This window comes from Bison bison, unplaced genomic scaffold (assembly GCF_000754665.1).
Source record: "Bison bison bison isolate TAMUID 2011002044 unplaced genomic scaffold, Bison_UMD1.0 scf7180017864508, whole genome shotgun sequence".
NCBI classification, from domain to species: Eukaryota; Metazoa; Chordata; class Mammalia; order Artiodactyla; family Bovidae; genus Bison; species Bison bison.
The window spans coordinates 4,783,694-4,795,336 of record NW_011495064.1 but is presented as its reverse complement, the minus strand read 5'-3'; the positions used below and the strand labels follow the sequence as shown (position 1 = coordinate 4,795,336).

The following is an 11,643-nucleotide window of genomic DNA, read 5'->3' as shown; positions in this document are numbered from 1 at the left end:
AAACCCAGAGTCGCAGTGCCTCTTTCTTTCTAGGGACTCGAGGGGTGCACTGGGAAGCCGGGCCCTCTCCCACGACAGTATTTTCATCCCCGAATCGGGGCAGGACCCTCCTCGGCCGGTGCGGGTGTTTTCCCAAGAAAACGTGTGTGACCGGATTAAAGCTCTGCAGGTAAACTTTTCTGGGCAGCAGATATGCATTGGGAAGTCTTAAAATGATTCCTGCTTTTCCTTGATGTATTTTAAAGCCTAATCGAATGCACGTCACAGTTCTCCCAAGACTCGCCCAGTTAGTTACAAATGGGCCATGTCTCCTTCATTTGTAACCACTCACTTTCAAGATGACAGGGAGAACTGGTGGCAGACACTGAGTTTATTTAGCTCCCCAGCCTGGGCAAGGATGTTAAAAATACCTCCGGAGTGAATGAATTACAGCAGGGGAATTTGGGGAGAAAAGTCACTGATGAAAACTACAGCAAATGTTCTTTATTCCAATCTAGTTAAAAATACAGTGTAATGTGAAAATGGGGCCGCCTCCTCCTCCTGGGAGCCTTCCAACCAAGCGGGGAGATGATGCCGGCATGAGCTCTGAGGACGATGGTCTGCCCAGGAGCCCCCCCGAGATGTCCCTGCTTCATGACATTGGTTCCGGCACTACCATAAAGGCAAGCACAACCTGCGCCCCCCGGCTCCCTCCCTTTCCTCCCCCTCTCTCTCCCCCTCCTCCCCCTCTTCCTCTCTCTCCTCCCCCTACCTGCACACAGGGCCATCGGGGCTCCGGTGGCTCCTGTGTGTGTTCCTCTGAGATTCCCGTGATGACTCCTGCTCAGTGCGCCCGGAGGGACTCCAGCCAGCTCACTGGAACCCACTGTCCATCCTTGGGCTGTATTTATTTTCATTCTTTGAGCAGAATTTCAGGTCTCGTTCAGGGATACGGTTTGGGGAACATTTTCCTTGGTGGTTATAGATCTGATGCAGTCAATCTCATTTTTCCTGTCTGAGCAGATGACCAGACCAGGTATCCCATTTAAAAAAGGGAAAGAGTTTGAGTCTGCTTTCTGTCATCATGATATTTGGCTGGAGGGAGAAGGGAGCTTCCCAGGTGGCTCAGTGGTAAAGAATCCGCCTGCCAATGCAGGAGACGTGAGTTTGACCCCTGGATCTGAAAGAGCCCCTGAAAGAGGATATGGCAACCCACTCTGGTGTTCTTTCCTGGGAAATCCCATGGACAGAGGAGCCTGGCAGGCTGCAGTCCGTGAGGTCACGAAGAGTTGGACACGACTGAGTGACTGAGCACAAGCAGGGAGTGGTAACACATCTGATTTAGTCTAGGCTCCTGCACCTGCGTTTGGGACTCTGAGACCTTGTTGGTTTAGGGCTAGAAATGTGAGATGTGGCGCTGGTGGACAGGGCAACAGGGAAAGTTTGACAAGGAGGAGAGGTGTCTCTGACCCCATAAGGTGCGGAACTGATCCCAGAAGCCCCCCATCCACTTTGAAATCGAGGAGGAAGAACTGAGCCTTTTTTCCTTGTATACAAACAGCATAGCTCTCACTGCCCCCACCTGAGTCCATAGGGTGGGCTGAATGATGAAATATATGTCACTGGTGTTACATGAATGCATAAATGACAAGCCTCCTGGTGGGGTGGGTGGCGTTGGAATTACCAGTGCTACAGTCCATTATCTAGAGCCACACCCCTGCACTGTGTACCCACGGAGGGTCTAGTGCCCTGGTCAAGGGCCATCCTTGGTGGAGTTCTGCAGATTCTGTGCTGCTCTGAAATAGCTTCAGCAGTTAGTTCAGCTGGCAAGCTCAGAAGTTCCCCTGCAAAGGCAGATTGTTATTGTTCAGTCACTCAATCGTGTTGACTCTTTGCAACCCCATGGACTGCAGCATGCCAGGCTTCCCTATCTTCCACTATCTCCCAGAGTTTGCTCAGACTCATGTCCATTGAGTCGATGATGCCATCCAGTTCATCCTCTGTCATCCCCTTCTCTTCCTGCCTTGAATCTTTCCCAGCATCAGGGTCTTTTCCAATGAGTCGGTTCTTCACATCAGGTGGCCAAAGTTTTGGAGCTGCAAGTTCAGCATCAGTGCTTCCTATGAATATTCAGGGTTGATTTCCTTTAGGATTGATTGGTTTGATCTCCTAGCAGTCCAAGGGTCTCTCAAGAGTCTTCTCCAGCACCAGAGTTCAAAAGCAGGAAAAGGAGTATTTACCTGACTTGGGTGTGGCTGTTGGTTCTCAGAAGGCAGAAGAAGGGCTGTGGTGTAGCTGAGTATGAACACACCCAAGGCAGGGGTTCCCACATAGCAGGCCAGAGAATGACTCCTTCCAGAATTCTGCCCTGCTTGCTCCACGAGCAGGTCAGAGGGCAGTGGGCCACCCACACCTGCTTTCCCAGCTGGACGAGAAAGCAGAGAAGACACGGAGGAAAGTGTGGCCCATTTCCTGGACTCCAAGCCCACCCTACACCCTTTAGGTGCAGGGGAAAGGTGACAGGCTGATGGCCGTGTAAGGCGTCATCACCAGGTAACACACATATCTTGGCATCTTCATTGGCGGAGCCTCAGGAATGGGTGTGATTCTGTGTTTGTACCATGTGGTGGGGGAACGTGAACCACTATAGACTGACTCACCTCCACTCCATCCCATGATTCTCTGACTTTCCCAGCAACATGGTTCTCTGCATTTAGCTGGGACAGTTAGCTGGGACAGACAGTATAGGAGAGTTGGTAGCTTCTAAATCTGTTAAGGATTCAAGTGTGAACCCAGCCTCAAACCCATAAAGTGCCATGATGCACAAATTCCATAGTCAGCTGACTAGGAGCCATTCGTGCAGGCAAGGCTGACCTTGTCTTCAACATCTCTCCTTTTGTAGTGACGTTCTTTTTTTTTTTTTAATTGGGTAATAGGACCCATTCATAATAGGCATTAGGTAATAATAATAGGTAATAGGCATCATCAGTAACCAAAATTTGAGTCTTTAAGACTTAAAAAAAATAAAATATTTATTACTGTGGTTTTGAAGATGCAATGACCATATTTTGTGCCCTGAAAGTTTTTAGGGCCCAGTGAGTCGACCAAGAAGGGGAAACAACACACAGCATTTGATATAATGGAACCATAAACCCCCAAAGGATGGGACTGTGGGCTGTTTGATCTTTTCCTGTTGTGACACCTCACACAGGCCCACTTGCTCAACAGAGAAACTTAGTGAAGATTATTATGAAAAAAAGGTCTTCAGTAAAATGTATTTGGTGACACTGCCAAGATAACATTTCCTGGTGAATGGGTTTTCAGAAAATATATGGGAATATTTTTAAATTTTTAAATTGCTTTACCATGTGAGGTAACAACGGATGATGTTTGCTTGGTCATGTTTAAGGTAAAATTACACCTTAGAGGTCCCTGACTAGGTTTCCTGCCATTAAGTAAGAAACAAGGGGTCAAGGGTGGCAGACTGGCAGGTCTCATTTGCTCTGGGTGATGAGGAAGAGAGCAAGGGAGAGGGCACAGCTCTGCCGGCAAAAGGCGGCACAGCCATCACTGCCCACGAGGCCGCGGCCCGGACCCGTCGCCTCTGGGACCTGGGGAAGGATGGAGTGGACTCAGGCAGCTCTGTGCCTACCTGTGTGGGGACCCATTCCCCGTGCGCCACACTCCACCCCCTCCTCAGTGTCAGGGCCCCTCTTTTTGAGGACGGTCAGGGTGAAGCAGCTGTCACCCAGGGTCACCCCAAAGAAGCCTCTGAACCCCAGGCTACTTCCTCAGGGCTCTTTGATCCACAGTCCCCCAACAAAGAGCAACTTGTTAGACTCTTATTAAATGCTCCACTTCCAGAATCATCCAGAAGCACAGATTCCAGGAAAACTGGGGGATTGGGAGCAAGCAATGTAAACGTGAGCTCCAGAAGCTGCCAGCCCGCAGATAAAAAGACGAGTCAGCTTCTCCTCCTCTCCCAGATCTCAGCCCAGCTCACGTAGTTGCCTCACTGATCAGAGACAGCTTGATTCTCCTTGATCAGGAAGGGGCCCCAAGGACTCTCAGAACGACAGCTCAGACAGAGGCAATGGCCCAGTTCCCTTTCAGGAAGACGAGCCGTGATGGCCAGCAGGTGGGTTTTCGGGGACAGAGGCCCAAGTTCAGGGTCAGAGATGTTCAGCTCCTTCCCAGACGCCCGCCTCAGAGCCAGGGTGGACCGTCTGCTTGGATGGTGCACACTCAGGGGAGCCCCATGAAGAGCAGGCAGGGAATGTTGGTCCTTGAGGTTTACAGAGGGGTGACCCCGGCCCACGTTGTCGCTGGGGATCATTCTCACTCGTGGAGTCACCCTATGTGCAGAGCAGTTCGTCTTGTTTGCTCTCTTGAGTCCCAGACAGTAAGAAAGAAAACCCAAATCTCAGCAAGTGTGGATATCACTGTCCCTCCAGACAAGGGCAAAGGGTTCTGACATGGACTCAGAGTGACATGGACTCATCCTGCTGTGACTTTAAGGAGAACTACCTGGGGAAGACATCACCTGTCCAGTCGCAGGTGACTTCCCGAGTCATCAGCGATTGGGTGGGAGTCGAAGCCACGGGCACAGAGGGAGACAGGGCCACGGGTTCTATGGTTCATTTAAAAATGTTTTTCCTATTTTATTCCCATAAGAACTCGAATCAATAAAACCACAGAACTCAAAGAGATTATGTTCACTTAGATTCCTCTCCTCCTTGTTTTATTTATGTTTACAAATAGTTTTGTTTTTGTTTTTTTAATTTTTGGCTGCACAGCATGTGGGATCTTAGTTCCTCGACCAGGGATTGAACCCGTGCCTCCTGCAGTGGAAACTTGGAGTCTTAAACCGCTGGCCTTCCAGGAAAGTCCCACCCCCTCATTTTAGTAATTGTCTTCTCCCACTCGACAGGGATAAACTTTGTACTTGCATCAGATCAGTTCAGTTCAGTCACTCAGTCGTGTCCAACCCTTTGTGACTCCATGGACTGCAGCACACCAGGCTTCCGTGTCTATCACCAACTCCCGGAGCTTACTCAAACTCATGTCCATCAAGTTGGTGATGCCATCCAACCATCTCATCCTCTGTTGTCCCCTTCTCCTCCCACCTTCAATCTTTCCCAGCATCAGGGTCTTTTCCAATTAGTCAGTTCTTCACATCAGGTGGCCAAAGTATTGGAGCTTCAGCATCAGTCCTTCCAGTGAACACCCAGGACTGATCTCCTTTAGGATGGACTGTTGGATCTGCAGTCCAAGGGACCCTCAAGAGTCTTCTCCAACACCACAGTTCAAAAGCAACAATTCTTTGGCATTCAGCTTTCTTTATAGTCCAACTCTCACATCCATACATGACTATTGGAAAAACCATAGTTTTGGCTAGACAGACTTTTGTAGGCAAAGTAATGTCTCTGCTTTTTAATATGCTGTCTAGGTTGGTCATAGCTTTTCTTCCAAGGAGCAGGCATCTTTTAATTTCAAGGCATTAGATAATAGGAGATAATTATGTTAACAGGCCGCTGGCCATCTGCATCGTCGTGTTGCTGCCTCATTCCTGAAAAGACCATTGACTAAATCATATTGAGGTGCATAAACTTATGATCTTGAATTAAAATGTAAACATTGCACCACCTCACACCCATTATGACAGCTACTCTATTATTAAAAAAAAAAACAGAAAATAACAAGTGTGGGTGGAGAGAATACAGACATTGATACCCTTGTGCAGTATTAGTAGAAATATAAAATAGTGTAGCCGCTATGGAAATCAGTATGATGGTTCCTGAAAAAAATTAAACATGAAGTTACCTAGTGTTAGAAGCGTTAGTTGCTTAGTCATGTCTGACTCTGTGCAACTCCATGGACTGTAGCTCGCCAGGAGCCCCTGTCCATGGGATTCTCCAGGCAAGAATACTGGAGTATTCTTTCTCTTTTTTCATACCCCTGGGCCTTCCCCATGACTTTCAGAGATGGGGCCAAGCCTGACCCCACCCTCGGAGGAATTGGGCTGGTCAGTTTCATGGGAGAAAGTTCCTTGTCTGAAGCACCTGTGCAGCTGCTGTGGGCGGGCGAAGGCAGAGTTACCCAGTCATGGAGCACCTCAGACTTGGGTTCTTGGAAATGAGTGATGGGCCTGCAGGGTTGACGCCCCATTTCCAACTCCGAGCCCAGAGATGAACATGATGAAAGGGGAGGCATATGTGCTGGCTGTGCTGTTTGCTGGCTGTCAAGAGGCTGATGCTTGGCCTGTCTGCTCCTTGTCCCCTGAAGGTCTGTGTGGTTTCCTCGTCCCGGCCGCAGTCTCCGGACCAGCTCTTCTCCAGGCAAGCGAGCGAAACTTCCACCTCCCCTAGGACCTCGGACAGCAGCATGGTGCCCGTGGCTGACTTCGATTACCCCCCAGAGTTCTCCTCCTGCCTGGACAACTCTGCAGCCAAGCACAAGCTCCTCGTCAAGCCCCGCAACCAGCGGTCCAGCAAGATGAGGCGGCTGTCTTCGGTAACCGGGCAGAGGCAGGGTGGGCAGGCCCCAAGCACCCAGACACCCTGCTCCTTCCTTGCAGGGTCCCCATCCTCTGAACCACCACCTACCCCTGTGGGACCTATGATCTGTGGGACCATGACCAGACTCCAGAAGCTGGGAGTGCTTGGGGTTTCAACGCCCCTCCCAACAAAAACAGTTACTTATTTGTTCGGTCATTCATTCTACAACACGTGCCAAGAGCCTGCTGTGAGCCATGGGGCCCCCCCTTCCCACTGCCTTCAGTGTGATGTCCACACTGCAGGCCTGGCACAACCAGGCCCTGCCTGCTTACCTCCTCCTGTTCTCACCGAACATGTTTTGACTTCCTTTCTTCTTTTGGAGCTCACCAGGCTGTCTCCCATCCCAGGCCTTAGGACCTGCTGTTGTATCCCCTGCTTGGGAAACCCCCTGTTCAGCCCTTGGGAGGATGGGCTCCTAGGTCCTCCCTATGAAGCTCCCCCTGAGCATCCTGTGGAAAGCAGCCCACCACCCATCACTGTGGGCACTTTCTCCATGGCACTGCCCACACACAGATGTGACCTTTGTAAATGGAGGCACTTGGGTTTCGCTGGTGGTTGAGACGGTAAAGAATCTGCCTGCAATGCAGAAGACCTGGATTCAATCCCTGGGTCAGGGAGATCCCCTAGAGAAGGAAATGGCAACCCACTCTAGTATTCTTGCCTGGAGAATGCCATGGACAACTCTGAATGCCATGACATGCATGACTCATGAATGCCATGGACAGAGGAGCCTGGCAGGCTTCAGTCCACGGGGTCACAAAGAGTCAGGCATGACTGAGCGACTAGCACTTTGTCACTTTCTGTGAGAAGACTGTGCTTCTAGCCCCAGAGAACACTAGTCACAGAGATGCCATCCCCGTGGATGTTAGTGGAGTGCCTGAATGAATGATCAAACGTGTGTGAGTGAACGACCGGGAAGAAGCTGAGCAACTAGAATGGACACTGCCTGGGGTGAGGATCCACCTAGAGGCAGAGGGGTGGTGCCCTGTAAGGACATGCTGCCCAGGGCGGGCATCAGCTGGTCCCCGTGGGAGCTGAGAGCGCACTCGTGCAGTGCATCAGGTTCACAGGACAAGTGTCCCGCTCACCGCTGCCACACCCCCTCCCCAGAGGAGCTGAGAAGCAGGGTGTGGGGCCAGCCTGGCCACCCAGAATGACAGGGCTAAGGAAGGGATACTCAGAGACGGACATCCCCTCCTCCTTCCCTCAAGACAAGACCATGAGGTGTTGATGAGGTACCAGGGCAAGCTGGACACTTCAGCTGGAGGCAATGGGTAGGCTTTCTCAGATTTCAGGGACGCCCTGGAGAGAGTGGCTTTTCCTCTGGGCATGTGGAAGGCACTTTCCTTTTTTTTTCTCCCTGTCTCTTGCTTATTATATTATGGAAGTGGTTTATAATTTATGTTCCAGAACCAAAATTCTAGACTTGATATAATTGGTTTACAGACTGCTGCTGCTACTGCTAAGTCACTTCAGTCGTGTCTGACTCTGTGCAACCCCATAGACGGCAGCCCACCAGGCTCCTCTGTCCCTGGGATTCTCCAGGCAAGAGTACTGGAGTGGGGTGCCGTTGCCTTCTCCGTCAATCAATACTACATCTAATCAACCTGGAAAGGAGAAACATCAATGTAGGATTTTCCCTCCCAGTCACTGCTTCAGAATCATGGTTAACACCCACATCTGGGGAAATCCCTGTTCCAACCATCTAGACTTTAAATAAAAGGAATAGTGATGAGCTCAGAGATGTTATAATTTGCCCCAAGTCATACAGTAAGTTTTGTTCCTCATCTAAATGTTTACATGAAGTAATGTAGGATTTTCACATTCTTTAATTGTGGAAGGTGCTTTTTAAACTGACGCCAGCAGGATTGAATTCTGAGAGAAATAACGCTGCAGAAAGGAGGCCATGTTACCCTCAGGCTAATGTCCTGTCCTGTCTCCCCTGCAAACTGGGGGGGGGCTAGGTGTTTGGGCAAATGTTTCTGTGTGCAGTGTCTCTCCAGTTAAAGGCTCAGTGCCACTGGGACTTGCAAGACCCAGTGACTCCAGTCTGCCTTCCGGCATGCTGAGTGCGGCCACAGGACAAGGGCAGAGCCAGATCCCTCTGGCCCAGGTCTGAGCTTCCTTCCCATGGGGATGTCTTTTGCCCTGGAAGGGTGTGTGTGTGGCCAGCCACTGCCTGGCCAGGACTTGGCAGCAGGAAGCCCAGCTCGTACTCCGGGTGGAAATGCATCATCCTCTCTTACTGTCCCCTGGGCAGAGCTCTTCCTCTTTCTTTACTTTTGAACTTGACTTAGCTCTTGAACCCCATCTTTTAGAATAAGAAGATTTCAGACTGATTTACACAGACTGATTTAGGCAGTCTGTGTAAACTCGGTCATTCCTCAATTTAAACTCTGCCTTCTGCACATCTTGCCCGCTTTCTGGGTCAGGAGCAGAGGTTTTTTGGAGGTGTCTGTATTTTCTGGATTGCACAGAGGTGTCACTGTTGGGTCCATGCCAGCTTCCTCCTTCCTGGTCCCCCACTGTAACCCCCTTGGAGCTGCCAGTGGCTCAAGCTGGATGTACCCAAGCCAGGCCTGCTCCTCAACTTTATGTGGACTTAGCCTGAGTTCCAGTCATTTTAAAACATGACCCATATCCTAAAGGATTTCCACATGAAGGATTTCCCTTAGTAACATAAGACCAGTAAAACCTTGCATGCTTGCTAAGTCACTTCAGTTGTGGCCGACTCTGCAACGCTATGGACTATAGCCCTCCAGGCTCCTCTGTCCATGGGGATTCTCCAGGCAAGAATACTGGGATGGGTTGCCGTGCCCTCCTCCAGGGGACCTTCCCAACCCAGGAATTGAACCCACATCTCTCGTGTCTCCTGCATTGGCAGGTGGGTTCTTTATCACTAGCACCACCTGAGACACCCCAATAACATCTTAAGAACCTGAAACCTTTGAAAATTCTTCTGGGAATTTCACATATTCCTCTTTTCAAAACCAGAGGAATAGGGTTGTGCATCATGGCATGGCTAGCTTTGGTGTCGTCACAAACATCCCGATTATCTGGTATTAGCAAGCAGATGCCAGCTGGAAAGTGTTAAAATAACAACAAAACCTATTGTAGACAGTCCCCTGGGTCTTTCCTAAAAAGAAGGAGGTCACTGCATGTGTGCAGCAGCCAGGGTGATGCTTGAAAAGTCTTAAGTCTAAAGTCTTGTTGAAAACACCAGCGTCAATGCTCTCAGCCTTTTGGTCATTTTCACATTTGCTTTTGAATGATCCTGATTACCTTGATCGCCTTTCCTTCCTAAAAGAGCAGGAATTGACTTTGTGGATAGCAGGGAGGAAGTGGACTAACTGTAGATTCCAGAGACCTTTCGGAAGAAAAATAGTCTCTCAGTTGTGTCTGACTGTTTGTGACCCCATGACTGTAGCCTGCCAGGCTCCTCTGTCTGTGGGATATTCCAGGCAGGAATACTGGAATACTGGAATACTAGTCATTCCCTTCTTCAGGGGATCTTCCTGACCCAGGGATTGAAATCAGTTCTCCTGCATTGCTGGCGGATTCTTTGCTGTCTGAGCCACCAGGGAAGCCCCAAGGCTATGTCTGATTGTCACACCACACCAGGCAAGGCTTTCTTCAGGAGTGAAATTGGAGATAGCTCTGGAGGTCCTGGGGGAGCCCTGGAGGTGAGCAGGGAGCAGCCAGCCGACCAGTCACTCAGATCCAGAATCTGGCACATAACAGTGGCAGGGGCTTGGCTTGACCTGAGTAGGGAGTGGGAGAAATAATTTAAAACGGAAGAATATAAGACTTCTAATTTAGCTGAAAAGTCTGGGCTTTGTCCTGTCAGAGATGGTTTGCTATTGACTGTGTTGGACATGATATGAACTGGCTTTTAGGCAAACCAGCCTGCCTTCACTGTGAGTGTACAGCCCTGGAGAGGGAGGACATTGACATGGGACACGGGCTCTGGGGCAGCATGGGGGTCAGAGGGAACAGCTTTGCCCCTCAGCCACCTATTAGCTCAGTCTTGGCGGAGCCGGGGACCTCTTTGAGCTTCCAGTTCTCCAAGTGCAAAGAGGACATGAAAAGAAAGTGAAAATGTTAGTCGCTTAGTCCTGTCCGACTCTTTGCAACTCCATGTGGGATTTCCGAGGCAAGAATGCCGGAGTGGGTTGCCATTCCCTTCTCCAGGGTATCTTCCAGACCCAGGAATGGAACCCGTGTCTCCTGCAATGGCAGCTGGGTTCTTTACTACTGGGCCACCTGGGAAGCCCTATGGGGAGGCCATAGGCTTCCTAATATTCGTCCTAATGCTGCTGTCCATTGCCCCTTTACTTTCAGAGAGCACAGTCGGAATCCCTGAGTGATCTGACCTGCACCCCAGAGGAGGAGGAAGTCGATGAGAAACCACCACTCCAAGTCAGCACAGAGGAGCAGCCCAGCTCTGGGCAGCAGGAGGCAGGTCAGGACAGAGGCTCTGAGCCAGAGGGGCCGGCCCCCGTGTTGCCACCCGCAGGGCCCCGTGTGCGGCGGGCGCGCCTGCAGCACTGTCCGGCGCTCACTGCCAGCATGGAGGAGGAGAGCCCCCCAGGGGAGAACCCCTCCAGCCGCCCGGCCACCCCGGAGGGCACCCCGGAGGGCACGCTGGAGGCCACCCTGGAGGTCATGGAGGTCACAGAGCCCCTGTCAGGCCGAACTCCCCAGTCGGAGTCCCCATCTCGCCCAGAAGGCTGCGCCCACCCTAATCCCGACAGCGAGAACCAGAGAGAGGACCTGTCCTCGGAAAGCGCGTGTCCCCCCGGCGAGGACACAGCGGATGAGGCGGTTTCTGCGTCGGGAGACAACGTCGAGGGTCGACTGTCTCCCTGCGTCCCCGAGGGGGACACGACCTCTCCCGAGCCAGGCCCTGCCGCCACCCCGGGGACCCCCCCTGGTCCAGACGGAACAGACACGGCGGGCCAGAAGGAGTCACTGCCCACGCTGGACTTGCCGACGCCAGAGGGTGCAGGGCAGGAAAGTCCGGCCGCGGCCCCCAGCCCGCCGCCCCCAAGACGCTGCTTGAAGCACAAGGCCCCTCGCCACCCGCCTCCGAGGCGCCTCCCCAGGC

At 51.4% G+C, this 11,643-nt stretch overlaps 1 protein-coding gene across 1 annotated transcript in view; it reads left to right on the top strand.

The window, feature by feature from the left end:
• The window catches only part of KIAA1211L (KIAA1211-like ortholog), a 72,568-nt gene that overhangs the window by 43,720 nt on the left and 17,205 nt on the right, over positions 1-11,643 (top strand). Inside the window, exons 4-7 of the mRNA XM_010829859.1 lie at positions 34-169; positions 498-662; positions 6,265-6,492; positions 10,878-11,606. Coding sequence (XP_010828161.1) covers positions 34-169; positions 498-662; positions 6,265-6,492; positions 10,878-11,606 — 1,258 coding nt within the window. The remainder of the gene's footprint in view (positions 1-33; positions 170-497; positions 663-6,264; positions 6,493-10,877; positions 11,607-11,643) is intronic.